General features: G+C 37.4%; 1 protein-coding gene across 1 annotated transcript in view; it reads right to left on the bottom strand.

Moving 5' to 3' along the window:
- Positions 1-44: 44 nt before the first annotated feature.
- Positions 45-16,447, bottom strand: part of LOC123879021 (glutamate decarboxylase) — a 60,659-nt gene continuing 44,256 nt past the window's right edge. The window contains exons 11-14 of the mRNA XM_045926492.1: positions 11,471-11,549; positions 7,081-7,230; positions 4,495-4,689; positions 45-3,719 (exon numbers count right to left, since the gene is read on the bottom strand). Coding sequence (XP_045782448.1) covers positions 3,537-3,719; positions 4,495-4,689; positions 7,081-7,230; positions 11,471-11,549 — 607 coding nt within the window. The 3' untranslated portion in view covers positions 45-3,536. The remainder of the gene's footprint in view (positions 3,720-4,494; positions 4,690-7,080; positions 7,231-11,470; positions 11,550-16,447) is intronic.

Below are 16,447 nucleotides of genomic sequence, written 5' to 3'. Positions count from 1 at the left end.
TTCTTTAAAAAAAATGACAGGATATAATGATTTAACAACACAAACTAACAACATTACCATTTATTGTGGTTATACAGGTCTTTACATTCAACAACTGGAACAAGATTATTCAGCTAACACGATATATCTGATCGAAAACGTTCACACACGTCGCATCTAAACTCTAAACACTGTCGAAACACCGAACATCCATACAAATGCCCCTTAGTTCATACATTTTGGCAAAAACGCAATTTTTTTGAAGTACAACTTATTTAGGCGCAACTTGAAATTTTTTAGATTTCAATCGGACGGGAGTAGCGTTCAGAATAATGTCATCCGCCGAAAATGGCCGCCAAACGAATCAGCTGTTTTGAGGCCACCATACTTTTATTGCGGTCGTCCAAGGATATCTCGTAGACGTAGTAGGTAGAGTAGTTACCTACCAATTAGTGCCATAGGTTTTTTGCTTAGGCATACTCGATTTATTCTAGAAACCCTTAGCTAAATCATTTTCAAAAATGGAACGCCGCGTGCGTTTTATTTTGCTTCATCTGTTGGTAAAAGATTGTCACTTGTCGTATATACCCTATTTTTTATATTGCAAGATCGTGCTTGACGACAGTAATTAAACCTAATATATGCTTTAAAAAGAAAGCAATAAGGTCCAATTTGGCTAAAATTGAAAACATATTTTTCATACGCATCGCGTTTGAAAAAAGAGTATCGCAGTTATTTTTATGTAAAATGATGCGATTTGAAAAAATAATTATAGGGAAATATTTTAGAAATTCATCGTGTTTGTATTTGTATAGTGGTCAAAATGTATCTAAGACTTAATTTTGCTCAAAATATAGTGAGACCATAAATCCGAATTTTCTCGGATTTGTCCGGTTTTGAAATTAGTCCGAGCTTACTATAACCTTTTGATTATGTTTTAAAATAACACGCTTGATGGATTTATTTCAAGTTAACTATAGTTATATACATGTTAATTTTTAACGATTTAAAGTAGTTTTTTTAAATCGGTCTTAAAATTGAATTTTTTATTCAAAACTTGCGTCAAAATGGATATGTGAGTTACCGTTATATATTTTTTTTTTATACCCATATTCGAGTATTAAAGTCCTATCAAGTTCAAACATTTAAATGCAATTTTGTACGTCAACGCCAAAAAATTATGAACTAAGAGACCTTTTTAAATACATTTTTTTCAATAAAATTGGAAGACATTTGGAAGACTTCGTCTTATTATATTGACATTGAAAATAAATATTTTTATATCATTTCTTAACTCTACGAAGCTTTAAGCTTATAACTACATTTTAGTACTTATAATTATTAAGTTTTGCAAAATCAAGATTTCAATTAAATTGAAGGAACATTATTAATGTTTGTTGGATTTGCCGTGCCAGTTACAAAGTACTTAGGTGGTTAAAAAAATAGTATTAAGTAGCTAAGCATTGAGAGCCTACATTTGCAAGTGATTTCTGCTTTAGTTTGTTCATTTCCCAATAATAACAATCGAAAAACTTCTACTTATTTACATGTTAATGTTTAATTTGACAGACAGTTTTCATTCAGATTCTTACAAATAAACTTATATTTTATTAATTCTAACAATTGTTTAAAAGAAATGTCTATTTAACGGCTTAGACACCACATTTCGTTGAAATAAAGATGGCGTCACCCTTAAAACTAATAGAAAAACACTATACTACATTTTACTATTGTCATCGTCACGAGTTTTTTTTATATTTACAAATATTTTAATTAAATGTCCAAAGTTGTTTATTCCTACAATATTTTATTCTAATTTATCTCTATTTATAAAGGAATAGATATTCGAAAATAATAAAAGTACCAAAAATAAACTAGTCAAAAGATATTATTTTATAAATGTACATTTGAAAATGCTAGAATGTTTTATTGCATTGTTACACTAATTTTTTCATAGAATTGTTGTTACTAAAAAACTTAAAGCCTGCTTTAAAACTGGTTATAGTTCAAGAATTAACAAAAAAAATATTCATAAATCAATAAGAAACACATTTTTTTACATAAGAACTAGGCGTGCTATGTCTTTACGTACCAAATAATTCCCAAAATATTAAAATATATTTTTTAATTGGCAAAACGGGAGATATGTTCGTATATAAGTGAATCAGATTCTCTAAATCTATATTTCTATTAGTTTATAGTACCTATTTCAGTTATTATAAGTAAACCTACTTATTTTATACAATTAAGTAGGTATTTAAAATCTAAAAAATACATAATTCACTAACTTTATCGAAATAAAACCTAATAAAAAGGAAAACCCACAAAATGAAAATGAGAGTGGAATATCCTTGCTTTTTAAAAAGCATAATCATACTCGCAATTAAAAAAATATTTTTTTAAATATAAAATTCAATATATTCGCTAAGCGTTAACAAATTTTTCGATAAGATAGCAACAGTAAGTAAATATATCTACCTTCCTATACTTTTAAATACTTAGTTTAAATCTTAAATATGCATAGTCAAAATATCAAGACGTAGAAATATTTTTCTCTAAGTAACTATACCTATTTACCACTTTATTTATTTAAAAAAAAAAAGTGAAACAAATCACACTAATAAAGCTTATAAGTACGAAACACGATAGGTACGTATTCTTTTGAATTTTCTAGAATCTAGATATACGTAGGTACATTCTCACACAGACAATACAATTCCAGTAAAGTGTTTTTCAATTTTCACACAATTCCATTCATTCTTTTTTAAACTATTCACTCTAAATATCTGTTAAACTTACAGAAATATAGTATTTCCATTGTCAATACAACAAGCTATAGAATAATAATTTTATAAAGACAACAGACAAACAGTTACATTTTTTTATAAATAGACGGTTAGTTAATTTAATCAAAACTACATAAATACGTGATAAACTTTCTAACAAAATGCAAGGGCATTAATAAGTATTTTTAACATTTTTTTTGTTGTTTTTAACAACTTAAAATTGTCTCCGTTTTAATATATTTCATTTTTAAGAGAAGTAATAAAGTTTATAAGTATTTTTTAACATGTTAAATACGCCTGGACCAGAATAACACAATGACACTTCTGTAAACTCTAGTAGTAACTACAAATTACAATAGTTTACAATATACACACATAAGTATAACTTGGCACTCCTGAAATCACACGCAAATATAGATTACACGAAAATATATTACCCATAGTGAGTTTATTTAAACTATTTAACATTAAGTTAAATAAGAAAATATTAATAATTTAAGATCTAAATATACACTATTGGAAGACCAATCGATGTTTATTAATTAATCAATAAATATTTTCGTACATTTTTCCTTCAGAGTCTAATAAATAGATCCTTAAAGTAAAATGACATCGCTTAACATCCCTTTATGTAATTAATATTAATAATTATTAACAATAAAATTCAAAATAGCTATTAAGACATTTGAGCGAATTGCAACTAAAAAGAATGCTAATGTTAAATTTACTGAAAACTAATGTTAAATTTTACTTATTTGGTGTTAAAAAGACTTAATCGACGGTTATGTCGTGACCCAAGCGGTCCATCTCAGCGAGCAGGAAGTCCACGTCTCTCTCAGTGACGGCGGCGGAAGAGATGATGTTGCGGAAGAAATTTGGTCGGCGGTCGTCAGGCTGGTAGCCCACCATGATGGTGCCAGCTTGCATCATCCGGCCCTTTAGCTTGGCGCAAACCTATGGAATACAAGTGTAAATTAAAAATTTATAACACCCCCGACAAGTGAAGGTTACAGTAACTAGAAAAGAGCTGATAACTTTCAAACGGCTGAACCAATTTTCTTGAATTATAGCTAAGAACACTCTCGATCAAGCCACCTTTCAAAAAAAAAACTAAATTAAAATCGGTTCATTAGTTTAGGAGCTACGATGCCACAGACAGATACACCGATACACAGATACACACGTCAAACTTATAACACCCCTCTTTTTGGGTCGGGGGTTAAAAATAGTTCACATAAGTTTAGCTTACTTTATACTAATTGTAATACTCAGTATAAGTTTGAGCGAAGTGAGTTTTTGTTTAAATAATTACTTTTTTTTATTCAGATACAAATTAGCCCTTGACTGCAATCTCACTGTGGTAAGTGATGATGCAGTCTAAGATGGAGGGTGGTATCTAGCCACAGCCGAAGTCTCCCACTAGATCAGACCAGAGACCAATTAGAAATTATGAACTCCCAAGTCCCAATTGCCCAGCCGGAATTCTCCGCGCTCACCACCGCGCCAGGGTCGTCTTCCCTCTTTTCACCCTGTGGCCCGGGAATGATTGCTCTTGTAGACGTCTTCACCGGCTGACTGTATGCAGTACCTATGAGTATTGAGTACCTATGTATCTATTACCGGTTCTAACGGTTCTTAAGATCAAGAAACATCTCAGTTGCATGGTAGGCAATTTGGTAAGAAACATGTGCAACCTTGTTGTAGATATAGAAATAAAGTATGTTCTCACCTTGCCCAGCTTGATCTCCTTGTTCTTGTCATGCGGCAAGCCCCGCAGCTGCTGCGGCAGGTACCAGAAGCTGACGTTCACCATCTCGGGCTCCAGGATCAGGTAGAACTTGTCGCTCTGCTCTCGGATGCGACGCACCATGTACTCCGACAGCTCCATCAAACGGTCCATGAGGCGCTCGAAGCCTGACGTACCCTGCGATGAATGAATGAATGAATATACTTTTACTGTACACCATAAAATTAGTACAGAAAAACACAACAAAGCACAACAAAATATAGGCAGGTAGGTACAATTTGGCGGCCTTATCGCTACCTAGCGATCTCTTCCAGGCAACCAAAATGGTGCAAAGGACATAGCTATAGATAGATCACTGGAATGTGGAGAATTAGAGTTTCATATGAGTAGGTAGTAGTAGGAGTGTACGTATGTATATATACATGATGAGTACGGAGTACAACATCCGGTTCCCAATTTAGGAGACCCCAAATTAGGTGGATAGATAATATCAAACAAGTCTGTGGGATCCCCTGATTCAAGGAGCGTGTTGAAGTCCCTACAACTTGTGTCCAGCTGTGGACGTCTATCGGTTGATAATGATGATGATGATGAGGCATCTACATATTATTATTAAAACATAAATGCGTCAGGATCTGGCAGACCTCAAATGTATTTGATTTAATAATTATTAACAACTAGAGGATGCCCGCGACTTCGTCCGCGTGGATTTAGGTATTAAAGATCCCGTGGAACTGTTTGCTTTTCCGGGATAAAATGCCTATGTCAATTACATGGATACAAGCTACCAAAGTACCAAATGATGGAAGTACCAAATTTCATACAAATCTTTAGGAATCCCGTGGGAACCCATGTCAGTCAGACCAAACCAAAACGATCCAGTGGGGTTCAGTGGAAAGTGGAAAGGATGGAGAAATTGCAATAGATTACCTTGCCTCTCCACTGCAGCCACAGCTTGAAGATGTCGTTGTGTCGCCCGCACTGGATCACCTTGTCGCCCGTGTCGAAGCGCTCGTCGTAGATCTTGTCCGTCATGAACAGGTATTCAGCCGACATGGCGTTGCAGCTGAGGAGGATTCCCTGCAAGAGGCGTACAAATTGCAGTAGATTACCTTGCCTCTCCACTGCAGCCACAGCTTGAAGATGTCGTTGTGTCGGCCGCACTGGATCACCTTGTCGCCCGTGTGGAAGCGCTCGTCGTAGATCTTGTCCGTCATGAACAGGTATTCAGCCGACATGGCGTTGCAGCTGAGGAGGATTCCCTGCAAGAGGCGTACAAATTGCAGTAGATTACCTTGCCTCTCCACTGCAGCCACAGCTTGAAGATGTCGTTGTGTCGGCCGCACTGGATCACCTTGTCGCCTGTGTCGAAGCGCTCGTCGTAGATCTTGTCCGTCATGAACAGGTATTCAGCCGACATGGCGTTGCAGCTGAGGAGGATTCCCTGCAAGAGGCGTACAAATTGCAGTAGATTACCTTGCCTCTCCACTGCAGCCACAGCTTGAAGATGTCGTTGTGTCGCCCGCACTGGATCACCTTGTCGCCCGTGTCGAAGCGCTCGTCGTAGATCTTGTCCGTCATGAACAGGTATTCAGCCGACATGGCGTTGCAGCTGAGGAGGATTCCCTGCAAGAGGCGTACAAATTGCAGTAGATTACCTTGCCTCTCCACTGCAGCCACAGCTTGAAGATGTCGTTGTGTCGGCCGCACTGGATCACCTTGTCGCCTGTGTCGAAGCGCTCGTCGTAGATCTTGTCCGTCATGAACAGGTATTCAGCCGACATGGCGTTGCAGCTGAGGAGGATTCCCTGCAAGAGGCGTACAAATTGCAGTAGATTACCTTGCCTCTCCACTGCAGCCACAGCTTGAAGATGTCGTTGTGTCGCCCGCACTGGATCACCTTGTCGCCCGTGTCGAAGCGCTCGTCGTAGATCTTGTCCGTCATGAACAGGTATTCAGCCGACATGGCGTTGCAGCTGAGGAGGATTCCCTGCAAGAGGCGTACAAATTGCAGTAGATTACCTTGCCTCTCCACTGCAGCCACAGCTTGAAGATGTCGTTGTGTCGGCCGCACTGGATCACCTTGTCGCCCGTGTGGAAGCGCTCGTCGTAGATCTTGTCCGTCATGAACAGGTATTCAGCCGACATGGCGTTGCAGCTGAGGAGGATTCCCTGCAAGAGGCGTACAAATTGCAGTAGATTACCTTGCCTCTCCACTGCAGCCACAGCTTGAAGATGTCGTTGTGTCGGCCGCACTGGATCACCTTGTCGCCTGTGTCGAAGCGCTCGTCGTAGATCTTGTCCGTCATGAACAGGTATTCCGCCGACATGGCGTTGCAGCTGAGGAGGATTCCCTGCAAGAGGCGTACAAATTGCAGTAGATTACCTTGCCTCGCCACTGCAGCCACAGCTTGAAGATGTCGTTGTGTCGCCCGCACTGGATCACCTTGTCGCCCGTGTCGAAGCGCTCGTCGTAGATCTTGTCCGTCATGAACAGGTATTCCGCCGACATGGCGTTGCAGCTGAGGAGGATTCCCTGCAAGAGGCGTACAAATTGCAGTAGATTACCTTGCCTCGCCACTGCAGCCACAGCTTGAAGATGTCGTTGTGTCGCCCGCACTGGATCACCTTGTCGCCCGTGTCGAAGCGCTCGTCGTAGATCTTGTCCGTCATGAACAGGTATTCCGCCGACATGGCGTTGCAGCTGAGGAGGATTCCCTGGAAGAGGCGTACAAATTAAGCGTAAAGTATAAAATATAAATCAAAAACCAAATATTAAGGTGGATGCGACGGGTCTGTCCGCGAAATTCAAATTAATTTGGTTTTTCGCAATTTGTAAACTAATACGATAACGTAGGCTTATGCTTAGCTCTAGTATTGACTAATTTAGTCGATACTAGAGCTAATTTCTTAAGGTGGACCCTTTCAAGTAAAAATTTTTATATAAACCTGTGAAGATGATGCCATTGTCGCAATTAAAATGCCATTGTCGTATTAGTTTACAAATTGCAAAAAACCAAATTAAATTTGGATTTCGCGGGCAGACCCGTCTCTTGCCCCTTAAGGCACAATGCTAAGCCGAAATTCGCACGAGCGTTACAAAAGCGTTGCGTTAAAACCCGGTGTTGCGCTGAACATGCAAAGTGCGCGTTAAAAAAGCGTTGACGTGTGAACAGATACTTGAGAATGCATTTGTTCTATTTAAACAATTTTTTAAAGGACGTTAAAAAAGCTCTCGTGAGAATGTGCGTCTCGGCAACACTAGCTGCTTGTTTCCTGTTTTTACATTTTACTAGCTGTCTGTCAAAAACTGGTAGGTATCATGAATACATCATTTTAAGAAGAAAATGTCTTTCCAATTTTCAACCTGACCACCAAAGGGATGTACCTATCGGCCCACACACCAAATATACCTGAATTAAATATAAATCAAAAGAAGGTACCAATATTTATCTTCTCGTTGATTAAACTGGGTAAAATGATTATCAAGTTATTCAGAGATTCATTATGATACCCCTACTATGCAGAAACTTTAACGGTCTCTACACAAAACCACCGACAATCCCCACTCATCCCATATATTTATATTTATATATTACATATATTTGTTATATTACCTACATATATTAACTGTTGCACAACATGTTATAGGTACGTCTTTCAACTATTGATATAGGTAATAGTAACACGGTAGGCCCATAGATAGACACAGTCTAACAGCTGAATAATTATGCTATCTGTAATCTGTCGATATGTTACTTAGCAAAGTTGTCGTAAATTACAGGGCCTGCTTAACGAATAACAATGTTGGTAAGTATCTTATCGACACTTTACGGATGAAAAACTTAAGATTTTTACCAAATCTTTTACTCTATTGTTTGTATATTTGTCAACGCTACGTAGACAGCCCGCGCCCGCATACTCTACTTGACAAATAAAGCCTGTACACTCCAAATCCCCTAATCCCCTTATATCTACAATCATACACAACATAAACTTCGAATTATTCGCCATGAAAACACCATCAAACGCAGGCGCGCTCCGGAATCTGTAACTAATATCTCTACCCCTAACTTTTACGCAAAAGGCAACTTTATTACCTTGGTATAAATGCTATTTTATTCAATTTACAAAATACTATAACCAACTAAAAATACGCCCTATTCTGTTCCTTACAGAATTCAATATAACTTGTGGTTACCCTAAAAGTTGTAACCAAGGGAATTCCAACCGTATTACTGAACCTTAAGGTCTTTTTTACCGTGATACTAGGAAGGGTAAGAAGGGGCCAAATTGGCAACATATGTTAGGAAGTGTCGGCACAGGAATTTAATTAAAAGTGCCGCGTGCCGTTGTCAGGCCGCTCTAGGCATGTGAAAGTATGATATCGATAAAATACTTTTGAGCAATCTGACAGCTCTCATAAAATAATAATTCATAATAGAGGATGCCCACGAGTTCGTCCGCGTGGGTTAAGGTTTTTAAAGATCCCGTGGGAACTGTTTGATTTTCCGGGATAAAATTTGCCTATATCAATAGAGGGGCGCAAGCTACCTCGGTACCAAACATATAAATCGGTTAAGTAGATGGGTCTTTAAGAATCCCGTGAGAACTCTTTGATTTTTACGGGATAAAAGTAGCCTTTGTCCGTCCCCGGGATATAAGCTAATTCTGTACCTTTTGTCAAGATCAATTAAACTGTTGGGCCATGAAAAACTAGCAAACAGACACACTGTCACATTTATAATATTGATATGGATTAATTGTCCAGGTGCTGGAATAAGAACTTCACGCCGGAAAGTGCAGCGTTGAACTTGGACGAATTTCCACAAGACGCATCAAACAAGTTACAGTCCTAATATATCTATCGGTGGAGTGTGTGGACGTCTCTCGGTTGATAATGATGGTTATGATAAAGCGTGAACAACGACATGAAAAAAATATGGGAAAAGTGATTAAGTAACTCGCTAAAGACCTATTCACACCAAGCACGTACACGTGACGCGCCTGAATCCGTAGACATAACTGCACGCATTACGTCTACGTGAACGTTCACGCCACGCAAACCGTATGCCTTATCTCATACAGTTCCATACATTACAACGTAATGGTACGCACTACGTCTACGCTTACGCAGCCTGTGTGAACGAGCTGTTAAACGTGTTAAAATAGATGTTTTTGTTGGTATTTTATCGATTAACTTATCACAATCGTCATCCCTATTAACGAAGTTTACCACGGGGGCGGGGCTAGTCAGGATTTATTGTTCAGCATATTGAGTTGACGTGAACGGCATATCTATGAAACTTTGCGTTTTCCGGGAAAATACATTTTATTGACTAATGATAAAGTTTATTTTCGAAATACAGAGCTCAAAATGCAAGTCAAGTTAGAGTAATTTCAATTTAACTCGGTTGACTTAAGTTTGACTGTCTTGGGTTATTGAAATACTAATATTTTGGCTTTTTTGCCGAATAAACCGAACTGGTTTTTGAATAAACTTAAAATCTACGTAGAAATGTACTACTAAAATTACCTACAGTAGCAATGAAACAGTTTCCTGTTTTATTGATTTTAACAAAATTTGGAACAGAGGTAGCTTGCATCCCGGATTCAACTTTAAATCCTCGCGGACAAAGCTGCAAACGTCATATTATAATCTAGTAGAAAATATTATGTAAATCGATAAATCATTTATTCAAATTAAGTTTTGAAGATCAGAATTATTAGAGTGATAGAGTGATAATTAATCACGTAAACTCAAAACTAAAGCTACAAGGGTTCCAAACGCGCCTAGATTTGAGAAGAGCCCACAACAAACTCAGCCGGGTATTCTTTTTAATATCACAGTTCACAAAATCATTTAAGCCATTAGAACTATCAAAGCTGTTAAAGCAACTCATTCCCAAACTTCCTTATCATTTAAATAATCGTTTACATTATAGTTAGTAGGATTTTTCAATAACTTTACGTTTAATAATAACTTTGAACTTATTGAGAGACATCTCCAATATGTATTTAATAATTAATAATACATTACAGATTGGTTAATTACTATGCAAATCGATTGTAAAGTTAGAAGAGAGAAGGGACAGTGGTTGCGACAGATAGAATATGTCAACAAATTGATATGCAAAGTGCGGAAGGGGTGCCGTATCTCCTAAACCAGCTGTTTGCTCATCCGAGCGACGTCATAACAGGGACAGGCTATTCTGTTGGATTATGTTAAATAGACTCCAACCTCTTTTCTACCATCCACATAACAAAAAAACAAATCGTATAAGTTAATTTGAATAAAAACTCTTTCTATTTCAAATTTTCCTGCGTAGTGCGTAGGTTTTAAATAGACGTAACTACGTTACTTATATATACTGAGCGCAACTAAATTTTAAAGTATTCGCATTCTTTTCTTACCAATGTAATAAGAAAAGGACAGACAAACCTATTTTTTTTTAATTGGCATCAATTCTGATATTTTTCTCTAAACTAAATTTAGAGTATCTGCATTTTTTTCTTGTTGAACACGTATTGCTTAAAAGGAAGGAAAATGAATTTTAAATTAAATACTTAGTGATAAACTAAAGACTAAAACACTATGTTCAAGACTGGCGCCTAAAGTCACGATTCACGAGGTTTGACGACATAAAATAAAGATAATAATTTATTCAAAATAGTTATATTTGTTAGATTTGTAAGATGATATAGTGGTGATAATTAATTACGTTTTAAAACTAAAGCTACGAGGGTTCCAAACGCGCCCAAGTCTGAGAAGAGCCCACAACAAACTCAGCTGATTTAGAGTATTCTTTTTTTTATTATCACCACTTTTACAACTACTTAACATTTTTTTACCACGTTCACGATTAAGAAAATTTAACATTACCAAAGCCTTACCAAATTAAGTTTAACAACACTTAAGGTTTTTTAACATAAAACTTTTAAGTGTTAAGCAACTGACCTCATACTTGAAGTGCACGGTGGAGCACTGGAGCAGGGTCCCCATCAGCTTATGAGGGTTCCATGTCACGGAGTCAGCTCTGGAACAAACAATCGGTCAATGCGAATCGGACCCGCCCACGAAGGGTTCCGTACCATCGTACTTATATATCGTACGTATTTTTTTTAAAGAATTTTAGCCATGCTAATCATGACTGATACTCCCCTTTCCCCTCCAATTAAGAGTGAAGCTTGTGCCAGGAGTGGGTACGACAATAGTGCAACGGGTGGGGCTTGAACCACCGACCTTTCGGAATTCAGTTCGCTCCTCTACCGTTGAGCTATCGAGGCTCTAAATTCAAATTTAATTTGGTTTTTCGCAATTTGTAAACTAATACAACGATGTATGCTTACGGCATTTTAATTGCGCCAATGGCAGTAACATCCTCACAGGTTTATGTATAAATCTTTAATTGAAAGTGTTCAGTTTAAGAAATTAGTCAAAATAATGAGTTAGTCATGAGTTACTCACAAATTAGTCGATACTATAACTAATTTCTTTTAAGCCAAATTAAATTTGAATTTTACGGGCAGGCCCGTCTTATGCCCCTTATGTATAAAATTGCAGCATTATAAGTCTCGGCTCCAGTTTAAAAAGCTCTATTTTTTGGGAAGTTTGAGAGCTAGCAGGGAACAGGCATTAAAACAAAGTTTTTTACCCTTAGAAGAGTGTAGTACGAGGGAGCACAATCAATTAAAACTCCCCGAGGGTAAAAAACAATGCGACATTGCTGCACTGCACTGCTCGTTTATCACACGCGAAAGGCCGCCTGTCACACCGTTACCAGCTTATTTAATACTAGACGATGCCCGCGACCTCTTAGGTTTTTAAAAATTCCGTGGGAACTCTTTGAATTTCCGGGATGCTATTCATATAAATCGTTTAAACTGATTGGGCTTTAAGAATCCTGTGGGAGCTTTTTGATTTTCTGGGATAAAAAGTAGCCTATGTCCGTCCCCGGGATGTAAGCTAACTCCTTACCTTTCATCAAACTGTTGGGTCGTAAAAAGAGACAGATAGACAAACAAATAGACACACTTTCGCATTTATAATATTAGCATGGATATATTATCTATATTAAAGGTAAAGCTTGTGCTAGGAGTAGGTGTTTTTTTTTAATTACAACATTTTACCTGTTGCTATTTAAATCGCAACATCCTTAACGACATTGATTTATATTCATATTCTAATGTAATCTTAACTTAAACCTATTTTTTTGCTAGGAGTAGGTACGACAATAGTGCAACGGGTAGAGTTTGAACCTTTTGGAATTCAGTCCGCTCCTCAACCGCTGAGCTATCGAGGCTCTAATTGCAGCTACGATGTCATGCGTCGGTGTGACAGGTTGCCGCCCGCCCTCTGGCTCGCAGGGATTAGTGTAAGGCGGGCGGGAGCGCGCAACTGAGTCAATACTAGATACAGCGCCGCTCCATACAAGAGTATTCACTTTGCAAGTTTGCATTTCAATTACTAGAACATTTACTTCTAACACTTTAAAAACCTCTCATCATGATCATTGATCAAGCTATAAATTATCACTCAGAGCAGCGCCAACTATGATGTGACTAAATTATCCCAGGAAATTTCTGGATTTTTTCTTTACTTTTCTTTACTTGGATTTTTTCGATACTTTCTTTACTTGCTGTAAGACCTACCTACCTGCCTTTCATGATTCTAGAATAGAATAGAATACATTTTTGTTGAAATAAACTTTTACAAGTGCTTTTTGAAGCGTCAAAATAATTTACCACTACATAGTTCGGAATGCCGTTCCTACCGAGACTCGTACTAGGTCAACGGGGAAGTACTCTATAGGTTTTTAGATAGACAGACAGACAGGCAGACAGACATACAGACCGATACGCTGACAGACAGACAGACAGATAGACAAACAGACAGCCAACGAAGTGATCCTATAACGGTTCCTATTTTATCCCTCAAACTAAGTCCACACAGGGGAGGTCACGGGAAATAGCTAGAGATACATAAATCCTTGAATCTTGATATATAAATTTAGCATTGAAATAATATAGCACAAGTGTAAATTAAAAATTTATATCACCCCCGACCAGTAAAAGTTACAGTAACTAGAAAAGAGCTGATAACTTTCAAACGGCTGAACCGATTTTCTTGGATTATAGCTAAGAACACTCTTGATCAAGCCACCTTTCAAACAAAAAAAAACTAAATTAAAATCGGTTCGTTAGTTAAGGAGCTACGATGCCACAGACAGATACACAGATACACACGTCAAACTTATAACACCCATCTTTTGGACAGCAAAATCATGAAAGATCGTAAATCCAGTATAAATACAGGATTCGGGAAGTGTCAGAGTTGGCGTGCTCTCACAGAAGTGACGTGCGAACTCACAGATCCCGGGCACGAGTAATCCCTGATTTAGGGTTGACACTAAACGGGAATTTCTATTATCCTATTAATCAAATGAGTATCTACTTAATTAAAAAAAACTCGACTGTTAAAAGAAACATCGACCAGAAGAACTATAAAGTACTAGCTGATGCCCGCGACTTCGTTCGCGTGGATGTAGGTTTTTTAAAAATCCCGTGGGAACTCTTAGATTTTCCGGGATAAAAAGTAGCCTATGTGCTAATCCAGTGTATAATCTATCTCCATTCTAACAGCCCAATCCGTCCAGTACTTTTTGCGTGAAGGAGTAACAAACACACACACACACACACACACACACACACGCACACACACACACATACAAACTTTCGCCTTTATAATATTAGTGTGATTTCACTATTTTCAATTTACATAACGAATTATTCCTGAAATCATAATCTTAGGTATATATTATTATTATTATTAAGCCTTTATTTTCCTTATCAATTACTAGTATTTACATGGTTTCTAACTAATTTAATCTATTCTAATGTCTATTCTATTGTATTTGTTAGTATGTTAATCGTTGTGTGTGTGTGTGTGTGTGTGTGTGTGTGTGTGTGTGTGTGTGTGTGTGTGTGTGTGTGTGTGTGTGTGTGTGTGTGTGTGTGTGTGTGTGTGTGTGTGTGTGTGTGTGTGTGTGTGTGTGTGTGTGTGTGTGTGTGTGTGTGTGTGTGTGTGTGTGTGTGTGTGTGTGTGTGTGTGTGTGTGTGTGTGTGTGTGTGTGTGTGTGTGTGTGTGTGTGTGTGTGTGTGTGTGTGTGTGTGTGTGTTGTGTAAGTGTATAAGCGTATTGTATAATAGTATGCGTGTTTATTTATGGGTATGGTAGTTATGGTGGCAACACTGAAGCTGACATGTCTGAAAATCAGCTGTTTAATTTTAATTACAATTTTAAGTAAATTTACATTTAAATAAGACTACAATTATTGTAAAATAACTGTAATCAAAGTGTATTTTGTGATAAATCATAATTTCAATACCGATCTACTGCCAACCAGCACCAGTGAGACGGACTTGTGAGCGGTGTGACGTGATTCAATAACCTATAACGGACTTTTACCGGGGGAGTATCTGTTATTATTTTATACAACTTATTCAGTAATCCAACACTCCCTACACGATAGGTATTCGTACATACTCGAGAATCTCGAGACACGTCCCTCCACACACTTAGGCAAAACTTGTTCTCGCTTTGCTTGACTTACAGTGGAAGTGAAGTTGAAGAATGATCTGTACAGTCTGTACCTACTGCCTCAGACAAAACTAACATTCCATTGTACACATAATGATTACAGTACGACATAGTCCACCTGAGTTAGGTATAAATAGTTATTAGGCATAGTGTAAGTCTGACTAAATTTTCCTATGGCCTCTTTATTTGTGTTTGCATCAAGTACCTACTTATTACTTGTTTAGTTTATTTTATGATATAGGTAATAAACCTAGTCAACATACCAGGCTATTGGTGTGTTTCAGGTATATAGTACAAGATGGCTCCTATGTTCACCAGAAAAGCTGCCGCTCTTGAAGAACAACAGAAACTGAAAAATGCTTTACACGAAATAAAATCACTGAAACAATTAAATACCCAATTACTGAAGGAACAAGATGAAAGTGAAGCTGAGATGAGAATCATTATTGCTAGGAACTCACAGTTAAAGTCTGAACTTGCAAACCTGCACAACGCTCATACTTTGTTATCAGAGGAGCGCGACCAACTTCAGTTGGCAGTAGGGTCGTTCAATCAGTGCATACAAACTTATGAAGAGGCTCTGGGAAAGATATCTATGTTAGAGGATGAATTAAGCAAATCTCAACAGTTAATTTGTGACCTTCAGTCACAAATAGCAAGTTATGAAACACAAAAAACAAATAACTTGTATGATGAGCTGCTTGCTTCATCCTCAACAGCACCAGTGTTGACAATTGACCTGACCTGTGACAGCCCTTGTGCTGCTAATAATAAGCCACATTCAGAAACTATCCATTTAAATAGTCACAAAAAAATTAAAAAATACATTAAAATTGGTAAATTAATTAAAAAAACGAAAAAATTAATAAAATTTCAGAAATTATGTAATAAAAACATTAGGCTTAGGAAAGAACGTTCAGATTTATTAAATAAGCTCAATACATATTGTTCCTCACTGCAAGAGATGAGAGTTCAATATGAAACTGACGTTCGGAGTCTTAATGAGGAGATTCTAAAACTGGAAAACTCCTTGAAAACAGTTACTTCCCAGTACGAGCTGTCACAGAAACAGGTCGGTGAGCATATACTGGCCGCTGATGAGCTGTTAGCCTTAAGTAATTATAATATAGATCGTCTTGACTCTCTGATTAATAGATGTGAGTGCTCAAATAAGGTTCCGGACGAAATGCCAGTGGACAGTCAGTGTATAGGACAACAAAAAGGCTGTGAAAACAATGGTTCCTCGTTACATTGCCCTCAGCGGAAAACATTTGTTGTTTCAGATGGATTGGGAAAAGACTTTGGTCATTTAATAAGTAATAAATTACATCAAAC

This window comes from Maniola jurtina, chromosome 27 (assembly GCF_905333055.1).
Source record: "Maniola jurtina chromosome 27, ilManJurt1.1, whole genome shotgun sequence".
NCBI classification, from domain to species: Eukaryota; Metazoa; Arthropoda; class Insecta; order Lepidoptera; family Nymphalidae; genus Maniola; species Maniola jurtina.
The sequence above is the reverse complement of the archived record's forward strand: the minus strand, read 5'-3'. Positions and strand labels throughout refer to the sequence as shown.